Below are 17,872 nucleotides of genomic sequence, written 5' to 3' on the forward strand. Positions count from 1 at the left end.
TACTACTATACGAGATGGGATGAAGGGATTATTGTCAGAGGAATAAATCAATCCCTCCATTTGTAATGATAAATCTCCCGTCTGTCTGGCTACCTGTCTGGCCTGGTAATACTCTCGCAGCAGCTGGTCCCTCTGGATGATGGCCTCTGTCCTCTCCTTGCGGGCCACGTCCCTCTCCTCGCGCACCGTCTCGATGTCCTTGCAGGCCTGGCTCAGCTCTTTCTGGGCCTCGGCCTTGTCCTTGACCTCGTGGCAGTATTTCTCCAGCAGCTCGTTCTTTTCACAGATGGCCCGGTCCCTGTCCACCAGCGCTGACGCCAACTCCTGCATGTCACACAAACATATTAACAGTGGGTGTTACGGGATTAAAAATAAATACTCACATTCCACTGCAACATTAAAAGTGTTTATTTGATGAAAATGTCAATGTCTAATGCATTTTTGTTTTTTCGTTTTAATATGGCTTCATTTTGTGTTGTTTCTTCATCTGTACCCACTTTTTTGGCCTGTTTCTTGTGCAGGTGTGACGCTGGAATTTCCCCCTCAGGGATCAATAAAATCTTAACTCATCTCATTGAACAAAAAGTGCTACTAACAGCAAACTTCCTCTTAGGGGGAGAACTAAGGATTACAAAGACTTCTCTTCAAGCACATCTTTTTTTTTTTTTTAAATGGCCATTTTGGGTTTTCTTTATTGGCTGGCCAACTCATCCTGAATTGTAGCCTTTCAAAACCAATAATGACACATGATTACTTTTAGCCCAGCCTCAATAAACTCTGGGTGTTGCCAAAACGAACAATGACAGCAGTGATAACCAGCTTACTGGTAACTATATTTCCAACACAGATATTACGCAATAAGTCATTCTTCATTAACAGATCCACAGCATGAAAAGTAGTTGTGTAAGTCTCAAGCTGTAAATCATGTTTCAAATATGATTCAAATAGGACCAACTGTTCTCCCAGTTCTCAGTGTAAAATAATGAACCCAATTTAATTTCTCGTTACCTGTCGGAGAGCCTCCAGCTCCTCGTTGGCCACCCGTCTCTCTGAGGACGTGTTCTTCAGCTTGGCCTCTGCCATCTCCAGCCCAGTCTGAAGCCTGTCCACTTCTTTGATCACTTGGTCCCGCTCGCTCATGATCAGACGGTACTCGCTGATCACTGAGTCTCGCTCCTCCTTGTATTTCTCACAATCCTTCGCCGCCTTCAGTTGCTGGGTCTTGAACCGTGTCGTCTCTGACTGCAGCCGCTCCATCTCTCGCTGCAGCTCCTTGTTCTGGGCTGCGGCCTTGGACAGTTCCTGCTGCGTGCTGTCAAACCTGTACCAGATAGGATTAGTGTGTTTTACTGCTCTCTCTAAATTTTCACCCTTTGCAGATTAATATTTTCTGTGTTGTGCAAAAACAAAACATAGCTGGTAAGACCAGAAACAGGCAAAAACCACTCTTGAAGTTTTAGAGTCATAAAGGAAACGTTAAAATGGGAAAACATCTGCCCATCTGCAAAGCTTCATCTGCCTTGGATTAAGAATGTTTTAAGTACTGCGCAGATTTGACCTTGGCATTAAACTCAAGTACTGAGTTTGTAGCAAAGTTTGCAGCAACTGCTGTTAATCCTTAGACTTTTTACAGCTGCTGTGTGTGTGTGTGTGTGTGTGTGTGTGTGTGTGTGTGTGTGTGTGTGTGTGTGTGTGTGTGTGTAGCTTCTAGTGCCGCTGGTTTGTGTGTCTATGATATTTCTGGCTTTACCTTCTTATAGACGAGGAGTACTGCTGCTGATAGTGGATGGCAGCGTCTCTCTGCTTCAGCAGCATGTCCAGCTGTTTCTGCAGACGGTGGTTGTCTTCCTCTGCCTGGTCCAAACGACTCATGTCTGCATTGTGACTGGCCGTCTTCTCGTTGTAGCGCTTCCTCAGAGTCTCGTAGTCGCTCTTCATGGCCTCCAACTTGTCCATGGCTGTGTCATACAGCTTGTTGAGGACATCAGATGACCCCTCCCTCATCACCTGGAAATGACATCATTCAGGTGTAGGCACAATAACATCTCATTGGGTGGTGCATTTAAATAAGCAGAATAACAATGGACTGTTCCAGTACAATTATATAAAGATGACATCTGGCCATTCAGGAGTACCTTATTCAATTCTACGTACATCTACAATTCAGGTACGGCTAATGTAAATAATCCAGTCTTAAATTAACAGTGTCTTGGCACAGAAAAGTAACTTTGTATCTTAAGTAATCAATTAATGCCAAGGCACTCCACTGTGTGCTGAGGTAGCAGGCCAGAGCAAGACTGAAAGCCAGATTCTGCACAGCGAAGAGCTTTACTTTAATGGAAATACAATACTAAAATTGTTGTGCTTCACTGGTGCTTTTGTTTTCAGAAAAGTTAGACTGTCTGCAAGTCTTTCCTAGTGCTATGGATACAAATTTAAAAAGATAAAACATAAGAGAAAAGCTTCCTTGTTAAGTTTCACGTTTGTAAAACCTTGCACGACGTACTTACTTAAACTTGCATAACACTAATAAGTGCTGTCACACCAAACCTGTTTGGTGCAGTTCAAACAAACTCTGAAGTGTTTGCCCATGTGATTCAGTTGGTTTAGGCTGCTGTGGAAGCTGTCATTTGAACTCTGATGTGGTTTGAACTGCACACAGACCAGGTAAAGAAAAGGTGAGCCTCAGTCTGCTTCCAATTAGACACTGTGCAGTTTGTTTGTGGTGCAAAAATAAACAGGACTGTGTGAGAATAGCTTAGTGATATTCATAAGTTCAACTACTGTTACATTTTCTTCATCCATGTGCTGATCAGGGAAACTGCCAATAAGGAACCTCAGGGCATTCTGGTGGTTTAAATAACCACAATGTCCAGAGTTCAATTTTGGACCTTTGTTGCATATCATATCCCACTCTCTCCCCCCATGTTTCCCATCTGCCTCTGCCCACTAAACAGCAAAAAAAAAAAAAAAAAAAAAAAAATCTTAAAAAAAAAATAAATAAATAACTGAGATAGAGGAAGCAATCTATATAATTACACAAGATGATTTTGCACCGCACATGAGAGCAGGATTTTGCCTGAAACATTAGAAAGTGAAAAGTGCTTGTGCTTCTTTCCTACTCCATTTATTTTGGCAGTTCCTCATTAAAAAGCCAGTCAGACGTAATGACCCCACATCTATCATGAATAATGATACGGTACAAGACGCCTTGTGTTTGTCTAGTCTTTCTCTGTCCGTCATTATTTATTACATATGAGATCCATTTACAGTCTTGACTAATAAAGCTTATAATTACCTATATTTTTTTATTGATTTATTTTATTTTTCTAGAAAATTATTATTGTAGGTAAAGCACCAAAAACCCAAAGGACAAAGCAGGACAAATTCCACACAAGAGAAAGTACACTATGTAGCATGTCACTGGCATCTAACAACTACATAATAAAGTTCCCCTTTACACTGACAGCACTGAGCTAATTTGATTCCTAATTTGACTGACGCTGAAAAGTAGCTCAGCAGATGATGATACAAACTGTGGAGACAATGAGGCATGTATCCCTCCTATCAAAGAGCCACATAAGACATTCCCCATGGTTATGTAAGGTATTGCTAACATTTAATGATCTGACCTTCTGACTGCAGTGAGGCTGAATACATGTCAGAGAGCGAAAAAGTAAGAGACACAGGTTCAGTCATTTGTCTAATTTGAAAGTATGTTTTGATCGATGGAGACATGGTAGGACTGATTGTCTGACCTCATTTCTCTGAATGATGCCATCCTCTTGGAAGTAATGGTCACAGAGAGGGAAACAAAATTGATTTGTCTCAAATGTCAAGATCCAAATGATTGCATCTCAAGGGCGCTCGAAGATGGACACGAGACAGAATGCACCTGTTTGTGCTTGTGAATGTATCTATTCTCACATGTAGGTGTATAAGCATTAATGCAGATGGGACTGTTGGTTGCACAGGTACCTGTTGATGCAGCATCCTCATATCAGCCACCTCTCTCTGGTCGTCATCATGCAGTCTCCTCAGCTCCTCGCAAGTCTGCTTCACGTGGTTGTGCTCCCTGACCAGCTGGATGTTGTCCTGTCTCACTGCCTCCAGCTCATCTTTCAGCTGGGCGTGCTCGCTCACCAGACGGCTGTGCAGCGTGCTGAGGAGATACCACCACAAGTACCGTCTGACCGAGGGCGCTGCCAGCCATGCTTCAAATCAGGATTATAGCACTTGTAGCCAGGCAAAAAGATAACTATGCCTTATGGGTCACACGCCAACAAGTGCACAACTAATCATTTTTAAATAATATAGATGTTTTTTTTGTTTTGTCTATTCAACAGGACGTCAAGAAAAAATGCCCACCACAAACTCAAAGGGACCCAAAAGGCCGGATCTCACACTGCCTTGCTTTGTGCATATTGCTTATTTATTATATATTGCTCATCGATATCAACTTCATGGTGGAGGTACGTGCGTTATGAGTTTGTGTCCGTCTAGTCTGATATGCTCATTTACTGCTTAATTCTATACCTTGAATAAAAATCAAACCAAACAAATAAACAGAAAATCAAACAGAGGCCACAACTGTAGACAAGTTTAAGCTCACTCTGGGTTTCTAGGGAGCTCTTTGTAGCCTGAAGATACTAAAGAGCTCGCTCCCTCCATAATTAGGTAGTGTGGAATAAAATAATTATGTTGTAATTACTTTTATGCTGATATTAAACAGTACAAACAGCCTCTGATGTAATACTGCTTATCTGGTAACTGTAAAAACATGAATCCCTAAGATGACTAATAAAATCCTCCATGATTACTGAGTGTTAATGCTTGCATATGTGTTAAGTGACTTATTGATGTAAGTACAATTCATTGGTCAGGCATGAATGTTCTTTCCCATTCACAGAGGATGGTGTTTAGTGTCAATGGATAAGGACAGTAATAAATAAAGACTTTCTCTGATGTGCAAACAGAGCCCAGAAGGAGAGGCTTAAACATGGCAATAATCCTTCATCTGTCTGTTTGCATTGGGGCCAGATGTTGGTTCCCTACACTTTGGAGACAGTATGGCATCATTAAATCACACAAATGGACCAGCCTCCCCTTCACGTCAACTCGGCACAGCTTATTTCACAGGACAACAAATGCGCCGTTCATAGTATTATCCTCATGGCACAGATGCCGTGCCATGCACACGGGGTACAGATGATGATTACAGACCGTGCTTTGACAGGAACTCTTCAAGAAGGGCATTACATATAGAGAAGAGATTCAGTTTATAGTCATAACCTTTGGTCTGAAAAGACAACTCAGATTTATGCTGCCGAGAAGACAATAAAAACAGTCCTTTTTTTTTTTTCTAAACAATCACAAAGATGAAATTAAAGTGATGAAGGGATGCAAGGATTTTTTCATGGCTTAACTCATCAGCTTTTCGACTGGTATAAAGGCTTCATCCCCATTACTCTCACAAAAATAAAATCTGTTCTATGCAATCTGCTGTGAATATGACAGAGGAGGAACTGAATACCGGCTAAAACCCTGCAGGCTGAGCACAAATGCATATAGCACAAATGCGCCGGCTGTTAAAAAATTTACAAAAAGCCCTGTAGTAGGCTTTCCACTTACTGGTAGAAGTCTGCTTTCTTCACAGCCTCCTCGCACCTCTTCAGGGTGGTGCTGTGCTGGTTCTGCAGGGATTGCAGGTCTGCCATCGCCTTCATGCACTGCAGCTTCAGACGCTCATAGTCATGACCTGCTTTTGAGTTTGGTCTATTTCACAGAGAGCAAAGAAGGGAGACAAAAATGCATCCAAATTGAGTTTCAAGATGCCACATGGGAGGATGGCAGAAGTAGGATCAGCATAAACATCATACAAACTTTGTGCTCATGAGAACACAAGGGGAGACAGGTACCATTAAAATTGTATGCTTATCCCTTGTTTTACAGAGTTGAGCACATTTTAAAACAATGTCACACTACATAAGACCTCAGCTTACTTGTATTTTTGTTGCCTTTAAAAGCTGAACAAGGCAAAAAGCCTCTATTCACTGAGTGCAGGTACACACAGGATCACTGCACCTTTCTGTAAATGTTTGTTTTGGAAAACACGCAGTGAGGCGCATGAGATCAGAACAGTACCTGCAGTCATCGAAGGTGGTTCCAGGCGAAGAGAGAGCCAGACGTTTGCGCAGTTCGTCCCTCTCGCGGGTCACATGTCGGAGCTGGAACAGAATCGTCTCCATCTTCTCGTTCACCTGGTGGCTGTCCATGTGGGCCGGCGGAGGGGAGGAGGCTTGAGCGGGCGTACCTGTGTGAGTCAGCATGTCACTGGTGGCATGTGGCGTTCACAAAGCTCAAATGATGGGGGGGGGTGTGAGTGCAGCTCCATCGATTTCTTTAAAATGCACACTCTTACAACATCAAAGTGTATAACTCGTGTGTTTTCATAAACCTCTAGTCCATGTTCATTTGTTCAACTTTTTGGAGAATAACAAGACAAAATGAAAACAAGGACAAAAGACTAGTGTATTTGCAAGGTCCAGTAGTCTGACTGAACTAACTTGGACTAAATATTAACCAATCATAAGCAAGAGCTCTCTGTTGCAGCTACTGGACCAAAAATCTACACATTCATTTACAGTAGGTTACAAGGAAACACCTCAACTATTATCTTACGGTATCATTTTTAATCATTGTTTGCAACTTTGAAGCTAAAATCTGTTTAATATTCTACCTCACCGTTTTACTCATTAACCTCAGTGCTTAATATATGACACAGAAATCCCCCCACTGATACAAATCAAAGTTTCCCTTTCAGTGGCATGGACCAGTCAAATCCTCTCTCCCTCAGAGAATGACTAAATGAAACAGGTCTGTGTGTGTGCGTTTGTGTGTGTGCGTGTGCGTGCGTTTGTATGTGTGTGTGTGTGTTTGGGGGTAGAGGGTTTCTAAATCCTTCTCACATCTGTGTAATCACTTGCATGTGCTCAGAGTCTAAACAGGCAGCAAGCAATGACTGACTGTTATTTATAAAACTGTGGTTGGTTCCTCAGAACATGCTCATTGTTTTGTTTTTTCCTGGAAGATCGTGTTTTCTTATGACATTTCTGCACCTGACACCTGAACGCCACCATGAGCACCACACTCACCTAAGCTGCTGAGAGAGCTGCTACTCTCCGAGTCGGACGGCATGGTGGACAAGACGCTGTAAGTGGACCCTGCGGGGGCGAACAAAAACATTAAAGTCAGCTCCGAGTGTACTCGACCATGTCTGCATTATAGTTAGATGATTATCTCCAGCATTGTATGGTACATCAAGGCTCTGCAGCTTGGGTTACATTCAGGGGCCTTTACTGAAAAAAGGCCAGCTGGAGGCATAATAAGGTGGGACTTTCCCCAACTTGGGATGACGGGCCTGTGGGCTGACAGCAGAGTGTGGCTAATTATCAGTTGGGCAGGGAGCTTGAATACTGACTAGCCAGGGCCCCAAAGAGGCTGCAGCCTCAGAGCTTCTCCTTTTATCTCCTCTGACAACATCACACAGTCCCCCCTGCGAAAGCCCCGTCTTTTATAGCCTACAGTGATTCATAATTAACTGTACAAAAAGGAAGCCCGAGTACAACACTGTAAGTATTATGGAGAAGATGGTGTTATTTGAAAATATGGTGGAAAAGTGATTTTTGAAGAGAGTATGAAAGCCTGCAACTAACAACTGTTTTCACCATTTGTAAAACTCTGGCCATTATGTGTGTTACAGCATCTTTCATATTACTCTGATGGCATATGTTTCTGTAGAGAAATTAGATACCCATGTGAAGAAGTGGTTCAGAGTGGGACCCCATGATGCGGGACAAGAACTAGTTTAAATGTTTTGAGACGTAAATGTTGGGTTGTTAATTTCAGAAAGTTACAAAAATTGCCAAACTTAGCCAGACATCACAGGGTGTGGAAGAGGGTTTCTGAAGCTCACCGATTATCTAACAAACACTGGAATATACTGACGCTTTAATTATTCTAATGGGCATTTCTGTCTGCTGCAGTGTTGTTTTTGATACTACAAGTGGGCGCCAAAGTCGGAAATAGAGCTAGATCCACCACCAGTACGTCAGCCAATAAGTAACAAGAAACTGGGAGTTCAGAAGTTCCACAGATCTTTAAGTCATTTAAAAACACCGTCTACAATACATAGTTTATACACCAGAGAGCACTAACAACTTCATTTTTCAACTACAAAAATGTCCCACTCGGGACATATCAGGGTCATAATTCTTCCTTTAAAAATGTGTAAGGGATCCTTATCAGAGATGTTTGTTTTAATGTTCTCAGATTGGTTAAAGTCTCAAAGATTGATAATAGCCACAAAAATCCAGTATCTACTGGGCTGTAGTTTCAAATGTTCAAAAAACACACTGACATTTTTTTTTTTAGAGTAAATGATTATTCAGATAGTAAAAACTGTTTACCAGAATTTCCCACATCCCATCTGATGCACTCAATTTTGTTCACTTTGTCCAATTAACAGTCAAAAACCCAAGGACACTTAAAACTTGATACACACAAATACATACATACATACATACATACATACAAATACATATACATATATATATATATATATATATATATATATATATATATATATATATATATATATATATATAGTGTATATATAAATTGTTTGTTGATTGATGCTTTTTTGGCTCAGTTGTTTCAACACTGCTCCCAACAGTTTACACTTTTCAGCAAATGTTAATCTAATGAGCGTCTCGACACATTTCTACCTTTAAGTGTGTCAGACAAAAAGAATTTTAATGATGCTTGAGATGTTTAACAGACTGCACAAGTCTTGATCAAACAGCCAGGAGTGCACATTTACTGAGATCTAACTTGGCTGTGGGATGAGCAGCTTATAGTTCAGTTAAATCAGCAACTTCCACCCCTGATGTAAAGTCTAGCGCGCAACTCAGAGCAGGAGCATGACAAACGATTCTATTTACCCACGTCCCAGTACTCTAAATCAATCCCTGGCTGGCTGCGTTCCCACTAGCTAAAGGAGACTATGAGTTTGATTAAGACTGGAAGGAGCCCAGCTAACATGGCTCACCCCTCTTTTTCCCAGCAAAGAACTGAAAGAAAAAAAAAAGACTGATGTGCCTCAGGAACCGTGGCATCCCATGGATCAAGCTCTCTTTGTTCTCGCTCTAGCTTAAGTTTCCCATGACTCCGTTTGAGTAGAGAGTGTCTCAATGGGCAAGGTTCACTGTGTCATAGCTCACTCACTTTTCTGCTCCGTGAAAGTCATGTGACTGGGACATTGCTGTGGTCTGACCCTCACCACTCAAGTATCTCATTTAGGTTGATTTCTTTGCTACAGTCAGAGCCACTCAGCGCCCTTAGGACATTTTCTAATTTACCTAAAACATTCACGAGAACAAGATGGAAAGGGGGGAAATGGTCTTTAGTTTGCAGTGGAACACTCTTTGTTTCAGAGCTGAGAACAGGAGCACCAACACTGAGTGCTGATATAATCTTAAATCACATCTATTTCTCTGCTCTACTGATAATTAGTGAGAAACCTTCTGTGCCCTGTCTATGAAAATGGGCACATGCCCTTACTCATCTGACAGCTCTACAATAGGTTAAATACATTATCTCACCTTAGGGAGAACTAACCAGTTAAAGCTGAGAGCTTAAATTTTCTTAAAAATCAATTCAAATTCATTAATTTTGCTATTTACACCTGCGCTTTACCTACTCCGAAGTGTTGCCCATGAAATTGGTGCATTAACCATCACCTGAAGATTATTGGAATAGTTTGGAAAAAATCTCAAAAAAGGGAACCTTTAAGTATCACAACAAATACTGGATGGATTCAATGAAATGTGTTACTTTCATGATCCCCAGACAGTGACAGTAGTGCCACCAAAACTGGTAACATTTGCGGTTAAGAGTGAAATGTCTCTGCGACTGGTGAATGGATTACTATGCACTTTGATGCAGACATACAATACACTGACTTTGTGAACTTTGATCCTCTGACTATTCAACAAGCCCCATAATCCTGTCGAAATTTCAACTTGTTCAGTACCTTGGTTTATCTAACAGTTTGGATTTCTTTACAATTAGCATTACAACATCACAGCTGCTAGCGTGGCTGTAAACTCTTATTCTTGTTTTATTATTAGAAATACCCTTTTAAATCTTCCACTATATAAAGCATGATGCAGCTCAATAATGACTATAAACCAGCCAAAAAAAACTGTACTGAATGGCAATTAAATGCTTGCTGCGTTTACTGTCCATGCTAATAGCTTAAGTCCAATGGAAATAATGGTGGATACTCTAAATTTCTTTTCCATTTCTAAAGAAAAAACCAGTGAAATCAAGCGTTTTACTCTCTTACTACCCGACACCCAGTCTTATTTTCCAGTGGCACAGGTCAGCCAAGTGAACACGTCAGTAACGATACACACCCTTATGATATGCTGCCGTCATGTTATTGTTCTTTAAGAAAAGGTGAGACCAATCTGTAAACAAAAGGTCTCTACTGTCTAGCCCTGAAGCTACGGTTATATAAAAACTGAATTATCTTTGTTTGGTAAAGAAAAGAAAAAAAAGCAAGTAAACCCTTGGGGATACTCACCTTGTTAAGCACCATACTGGCATGCATCATATGCACATCACAGTGAAATTCTTGCAGCTCTGATCATTTCAAGAGGATACATTTAGCATATCTGCGGTTGACATTCTACTTTAGAGTGCTTTCTGAAGTTAACTAAGAAAGCTCTCACTCATTAACATTGTTTTGATTTCAAAGGTGATCTAGCTCTCTCACCCACTGGGATTCTGGGTGAATGGGAAGTAACAAGATCAGGCTGCTGACAGTGAATATTATTTAAAAACGTAGTGTGGAACAAGCTACTGTTTTGCTGGGGAAAGGCCCTTCTTTTGGCTGCGCAGTGGAGGAACCTGTCTGCCCAGTAGCAGAAAGTGGCTCAGCCCATTTGTGTCCCGTGTGACTAAGGAGCTGCAGACTACAGCAAACTGCTAAGACCAGCCCAGTGCATGTTCATGTAAAAACCTCTTCAGCAGGAGAAACAGTCTCTGCTGAGTATCAGAACTCACTTTTAGACTCGGTGCATGATTGTGAAATGCAGCGCAAAAATGACAAAGATTAGAAAAATGGAGTCACTCGGCAGATTCAGTTCTCTTATAAATAATGAGGACAGAAAAAAATGCATAATTAACACCTCTCCATTCAGTTCACCGAGTATGACACAATAGCTGACAGTGAACAAAGTAACAACCAATGCAAATATTGCTTCGGAAAAGCAAATGTGTAGCAGAGGTGCTGAGCTGGGATCATGAACGAGTGTGCATGCATTACTCCTGCGGAACACTATGTTTATATATTACATATGAATGAAGGATTTAGTGCTGAAAGTGATATTGAGAAATATTGGGACATAAATCATGACAGGCTCAGCTTATGCTGAATTTGATGACGAATTTATTAGCATCATAAAAACGTGCAAGAGTATTTCTGTAGCTTTAGAGTTTAGCTGTGACTGAGAAAAACATATTGAGGAGGTACTCATCACCGAGTGGAGTATTTTGACCATTTTGTGAGCACATATGATAAAACTAACCTCATATCAAACTGAATGCACTCCAGAGAACAGTAGAGACATCCCAAAACAATTAGGCAAGAGGCTGAGATATGTGCTATCTTTTCACTGTATCATCTACAAGCAGCTGTTTGTTTTTATGTGAGGAAACAAAATCTTTGGTATCCGGTAGATTAGATGAGGCTGAAATAAAAGACAGTAGAATTTGTGTAAAGTTAGAAACTGTAATGTAAATGTACATTATGGCTATTTCTCAGTTTACCACTAAAAACAAGGTGGTGGTACACAATAAACTCATACTTTTTTATGCTACAGTAGAATAAGAATGGCAGAACTTTCTTGATCTTGGTTTTGACCACATTAAATTTTATTTTGAATATTTTTAGTGCAAAAAGTGCTGGAAATGAGTAGATTGTAAATCCATCAGTCAGTCTATGGAAAACTGTCCACAATTTTGATAATCATTAATCTTTTAAGTCATTTATAGAGCAACAAATGCCTGACATTCTGTGTTTTCAGTTCCCAAAATGTGAGGGTTTTGTGGTTTTTCCTCTATTTTATACAGTTCTAAATTTAGTATCTTCAGATTGCTTGGACAAAACAAGCAATCTGAAGACATTACTGTGGTCTGAGGGATTTTTGAGGGCCAGTTTTTCGATATTTTCTGACATTTAATAGACCAAACTATTAATTGCGAAAAAAAATAATAATTTGTTGCAGTTCTACTGGCTATCTGAGGACTTCATCAATAACATTTTATAAACAAAACAGCTATTAAATTGATTTCAAAAAGTATTTTACAGATTCATTGATGATGAATAGCTGTTAGTCTCAGTTATTTTTTTACAGAGACACGAATGAAACTGACATCTTTCATTCTCCCCTTTATATTCCCTACACATCACTGCACTGTGTGCAATAACACACATTCATTTCTTCACTCATTCATTTGACTTTGACAGTGGGTTATTGATTCTTACACACACACACACACACACACACACACACACACACACACACACACACACACACACACACACACACACACTTCAGGCAGCCCCAGCTTGTCACTACATCGATTGTTTGAGTCTTTTTAGGTCCATTAAATACTTTCACAACAGGCTATAGCGGGCTGTGCTTTTAGTGACATGGCAAAGGAAACAAGCACAGCAGTGTGAGTGTAAATAAGCATCAGGTCACATGATTGTGCAGCCCTCTCTCTGTTTACACTTGCCCAAAGGAAAAGTCATGCCCTTCATCAAGTTGTCATATGGTCAATACTCCTAATGTTAGTTAGATCATGCTCAAAGCAAGATCGAAAACAGGTTGGATCTTAACCAAATAAAGCATCTATAAATACGCTGTAGTTCACTTTAATAAAGCTGCAGTTGCCTCCATACTAATCTACTTTTATACATGGTCCTTTGTCCTTTCTTTTACAGCACGCTAAAATCAGTTAATTAACATAAATCAATTAACCCAATGATTGCTTCTCACCAGTCGTATGATCCACTGGTCCAATGCCATTCAGCAGGACGGAGTGCAGGTGAGGGTGAGTCTTCTCCAGAGCAGTGCAAAACTCTGCGAAATGGTCTCTGTCCTTACTTATGAGTATCTTCAGGAGGAGGTCCACTTTTTCCGAGTTGGAGGAGCAGTTGTGTCCCAGCTCGTAGCGTTCAGACTGACTAAGGGTCCCGCAGTGAGCCAAAACATCCACAACTCGGTCCGCATCTGTTATCGACTCCACCAAGTTCTGGTAACATTTCTCCAACAACTCTTTATGCTTTGGCTCCATCTCTGTCCCCTCTTCTCTGTTTCGCTCCCCCTCCCCACCACCTTCGCTTTAACCAAACCAGCTTCGGGACAAATCCAGCTTCTTAATCTTGTAGTCAACTTCACTTCGGACTACTGTCGTGACTCCCCGAAACTATCCCGCTCGGCCCAGCTCGGACGGTTTTCAACCCGAATTGGAGGATACACAAGAAGTAGCCATATTTGTTGCCCAAGGCTGTTGACTGCACGGAGATGACAACACATTTTCCCAACCGCCGCTCCGTCCTTCCCGAAAAAAAAAGACGCCTCTGCCTCTTTAAGCTCCGCTCTGTGTACGCTACGAAGACATTGTCGTCCTAAAATCAAGTTCTTTCGACATGTTGGAAAGTGTAAAAACTCTTCAGGAGCTCTCTCTGTGAGACTGCAAACTCCGCCATGTCTCACCGTCCAAGCAGCTGTAGCCCTGTGCCAATCATATTTCCGTGCAATGGACATTTAAGGTAAACGTGGGCGGGGCTTTGTTTTCAGACGCACCTGGCTCCCCGCATTTAATTCCCATTATGAAAAATATATATAAAGATATAATACTACTAAAATATAAGATATAAAGACGTGGTTCCAGATTATTCTATTATTCATGTGTGGTGTTCAATCAGTGGTGGAATATGAAACTGCATTACAAGCCTTGCATTGTCACTCAAGTAAAAATAGTGTTCTTGACAAAAATGTACTTATAAGTGATCAATATGCGGTAAATCCCCCCCCCCCTCTTACTTTATTAGATTATCAGGTGAGGCTTACTATCTGTTCTTAAGTACAGTACTTCAGTAAATGTACCTAATTACACTCCACCACTGTGTTCAGTAGTGTGTTTGTAAAGACATTTTGCATGTATTTTTCTTCATGCTGGCCCCCATAACATTACTATTGAAAGTAAAACAGGGCCATACTCTACTTTAGAAAAACTGAGGCCATGAGCCTTGAAACGTCTGAATAATGTATCTAACTTGTAACTTTTACAATTTCAGGTGAATCATCATCTTATCTACCCAGTGGTTTAAGATAGTCATATTTTGAAAAATTAGATCAAATATTTTGGAAGTGTAAAATATTCACCATTAAACTACTATTAAGCTACATGTTTAATTATAGAATGTAAGCTGGATGCTAAGCCCTCTAAATTCCCAGAACAAATACAAAGAACATGAACTCAGTGATGGAAAATTTTTATAATCTCTTTGTATTTCTTTCAAAAATTAAAGTGTGTCTGTGGTTTACAGTGATGAGTTGACCATTGTCCTACAATGCATCGATATATGTAATAAAATGTGACACTGAGATAGACAGATAGACATAGGCATATTTATTTAGTACATTAGTTTATAGAATATGATGTAGTTATTTTTAACTCCTATGTGATTAGCTGTAATAAGTCGGGACCCAACACGAAGTCTCAACACAGACATGAAGGGTCACAGTCTATTACAAAAATTATGTTTGGTTTTTGTCTTACTTTTCTCTATTTCTTGCTTCGTTTTTGTGAAACACGGATACTTTTACATCTTCAGGACTGTAAATTTCTTAAAATGAAATAATCTTTGTTTAAACCGATCATTACTCAAAACTGACAATAACTTGAGCTCAACACATATGCTACGTTTTACTCAAAACAATTTCCCTATACCTCTATGTGGACTTATGTTAAAGGGGGTACTAATGTCTGTGGTTGTTATCATACTGTATGAGTAAGAGCCATTGTATCTGGTATATTACTAAGAAGTGGCATAAATATAGTGTTTTTTTCTTTTTGTTCTAGTAATCAAGCACAAAGCCTTTAAGCAGTTGTGTAAATATTACAGCATTGCAGATCATGTATTTATTGATTTGGTCTTTGCTTCCCAAAGCTTGATCTGCTCAGCGAATCCAGTAATTGATGCTGCACATGCATTATGCATCTAATCAAAAGGCTTTTATATCAAGCCTGATCTCTTTTTTTAGAGCAAATTGTATACCTCCAGATAGTATAGTTCCCTGTCTCTCATCTGGATTGTCCCCTGATAAATCTGCCCCACTCTATGAGCTTTCTTCTGCTCTACATAATCCATCAGATCTCAAAGGAGGCAGACTTCACACAATGAAATCATGTGTAAGATCATCTTTACATTCTAATCTGTAGCCACAATACGGACTAAATGAACTGGAGATATGCTGAATGTGGAAATCTGCTTTGAGCTCATTTGCCACATTTCCTGACAGTACTGTATATTATTAAGGAGCTTCAGTGTATTGGCTTTATGAGAGCCGTGACTCTCATCTGGAGCTTGCTGGAGCACACAGGGCGTGCCTTTAAAGCTTAGTACGGTACACAGTGTGCCTATACATTTCCCCACTTAAGTTTAAAACTGCTTTAACAATGTAAATGGTTACGTAACAACTCTACTAATTTCTTTTCCCTGCGGGGAAAATCCATCTGGAGCTCACCAAGAAAACTAGCTGGAATGTTTAGGAATTATGTAAATTCTTAAAACCATCACACTAGATTGAAATGGGGGCTGTTAAACTTCAAAACTTCAAACTCAGGCTGTTGTTTTGCTGTGATTTATAGAATAATGTGCTGTCTTCTGGCGATCCACTGCTCTTCTTCAAAGCCTCTGTATCTGAACGGATGCAGACTGCACACATAAATAAAAAGAACAGGTTGAACGGGTTTTATTCTCTTATTTTGCCAAATAACAGAGGATGAACCTCAAATTGTGCAGGTTGCAGCTCTGCAGGCGGGCTAGTGATATCTGCTGCTACATCTCATTATGTGTTGTTGATCTAATCCTTGGGTCTGTAATTTGCTCATATGCACTCATGAAGTTTAAAGCAGGATTATGTCCCTGGCAACCAAATGTCACTTAACCACACATTCCTTATTGGACGGCTGGAGAAAATCCACTGCAAATCAACAATTTGGTCAATACTTACTTGTTTATAACACAGTATTAATATTAGAGGCCAGTGATGGGGATGTTTATTAAGGTAAAATGCTGACTAATCTCAATAGATCCACTGAATTGGATTTTTTCATTCAGATTATGTTTAATCTGTCTGTGAAACAAACCTCTAATGAGAGGTTGTCAGTTGTCATTTTGTTATTTTCCTTTATATTTGAAGGGGTTTTCTTTCAAAGTACCATATGAAACATGAATAATTTAGCATTCAAGGACATAAAAACATGGAATATGAAAAATCTCTCAGGTGAAACATAATATTATTCCATTTCCTTTCTGGCATGATGAATTTTAAGAGATTTCAGTCCCATTTTCGCTCAAAAAATTCAAATCAAAATCATTTCAATTGTCATTTACAAGAAGAGGAGAAAGCTCCAGGCGTGTGATGGCAAGTGTGAGGGCCAAGAGCTAATCAAAGGCTGACCTTCACAGCTCCCATCTCCCACTAGTGCTGACGACGCCGACAGATACTATTGATTTACCCAACTCCCATCCGCACATGTCTGACATCTCCTATAAGACAGTGTAACCCCGTGCGAGTGTATTTAAGTGGGATCCAAGTCCCAGAAAGAGTGCAGCATCTTGCTATCAAGCCCACATGTTAATAATTAAAGCACTTTGTCTAGAAATCAGCGTCGGGGAAGTGCTCTGTTTTGTCTCCAAAAGTAAAAGCTGGCCAAATGGGAGCCCCCCCCCCCCCTCCAATTTCCTTTTGACCCATATATTTCAGGAGGTATCACAGCAAACAGTCTCCACAAGAGAGAAAATACACAAATACCAACATCAAATATTCATCCGTCTTTGTGCTCGAGCTGGTGGAAGCTTTTCATTTTGAGTGAATATGAGAAATAGCGAAGTGAGAAAGGGGTACAAGACGTGAGGCTCAGTAAAAGTCATTTGTCTCCCCATCACAGTCCCTCTGAGGCTGCACTTTGAGGCCCATGAGTGCAACAGAAAGACCTTAGGACATCCGTGTCTCCAATATGGACACTATTTATAGCCGCGAGAAAAGCTCTCTGTGCCATATCACTCAAGCCGCAGAGCAAACCTGAACATTTTCTCCCCATCAGATTATACAGCAAAGCACACGCACAGAAACATTACTTATGTAAGCCACATTACTCGCATCTTTTAACGGAACATACAGCGCGTGATGCTCTGAGGAGGGGGGGTTGTATTACAGACCAAGGTGTTGAAAATGAGACTAGCTTTGAAATGCAAATTGCTCATTGTGCTTTGGCTCAGAGGAGAAAATCCACATTCACAGTGTTTCATGCAAAACACATGATCCCAGTTCACAGAGACAATCCAGATATGCCAAAAGGTTTTTTTTTTTTTTTTTTATTGAAATGAGAAGTGGTTGTTTGAAAGTCTCTGGAGACACTGAGACTTTCAAATGGCAAAATGTTAGAAAACTAAACAGGCATCCATTCAGTTTCAATCATTATCATGTTATAAGGATGACTGCAA

General features: G+C 40.3%; 1 protein-coding gene across 5 annotated transcripts in view; it reads right to left on the bottom strand.

The window, feature by feature from the left end:
• The window catches only part of LOC111657102 (disks large homolog 5-like), a 32,996-nt gene extending 19,125 nt beyond the window's left edge, over window positions 1-13,871 (bottom strand). For 3 of the 5 annotated variants that reach the window (XM_087174800.1, XM_087174798.1, XM_023409096.2), the window contains exons 1-8: window positions 13,131-13,870; window positions 7,155-7,223; window positions 6,145-6,313; window positions 5,632-5,775; window positions 3,979-4,162; window positions 1,751-2,007; window positions 1,009-1,321; window positions 94-324 (exon numbers count right to left, since the gene is read on the bottom strand). In XM_087174800.1, the coding sequence (XP_087030926.1) occupies window positions 94-324; window positions 1,009-1,321; window positions 1,751-2,007; window positions 3,979-4,162; window positions 5,632-5,775; window positions 6,145-6,313; window positions 7,155-7,223; window positions 13,131-13,428 (1,665 nt within the window). In that variant the 5' untranslated portion in view covers window positions 13,429-13,870. Of the gene's footprint in view, window positions 1-93; window positions 325-1,008; window positions 1,322-1,750; window positions 2,008-3,978; window positions 4,163-5,631; window positions 5,776-6,144; window positions 6,314-7,154; window positions 7,224-13,130 lie in introns of all 5 variants that reach the window. The other 2 variants (XM_023409094.2, XM_087174799.1) reach the window with 2 other exon arrangements.
• Window positions 13,872-17,872: the final 4,001 nt, after the last annotated feature.

Source organism: Seriola lalandi, unplaced genomic scaffold (genome assembly GCF_002814215.2).
Source record: "Seriola lalandi dorsalis isolate HSWRI2012SDOR001 ecotype SW California unplaced genomic scaffold, Sedor1 jcf7180002054383, whole genome shotgun sequence".
NCBI classification, from domain to species: domain Eukaryota; kingdom Metazoa; phylum Chordata; class Actinopteri; order Carangiformes; family Carangidae; genus Seriola; species Seriola lalandi.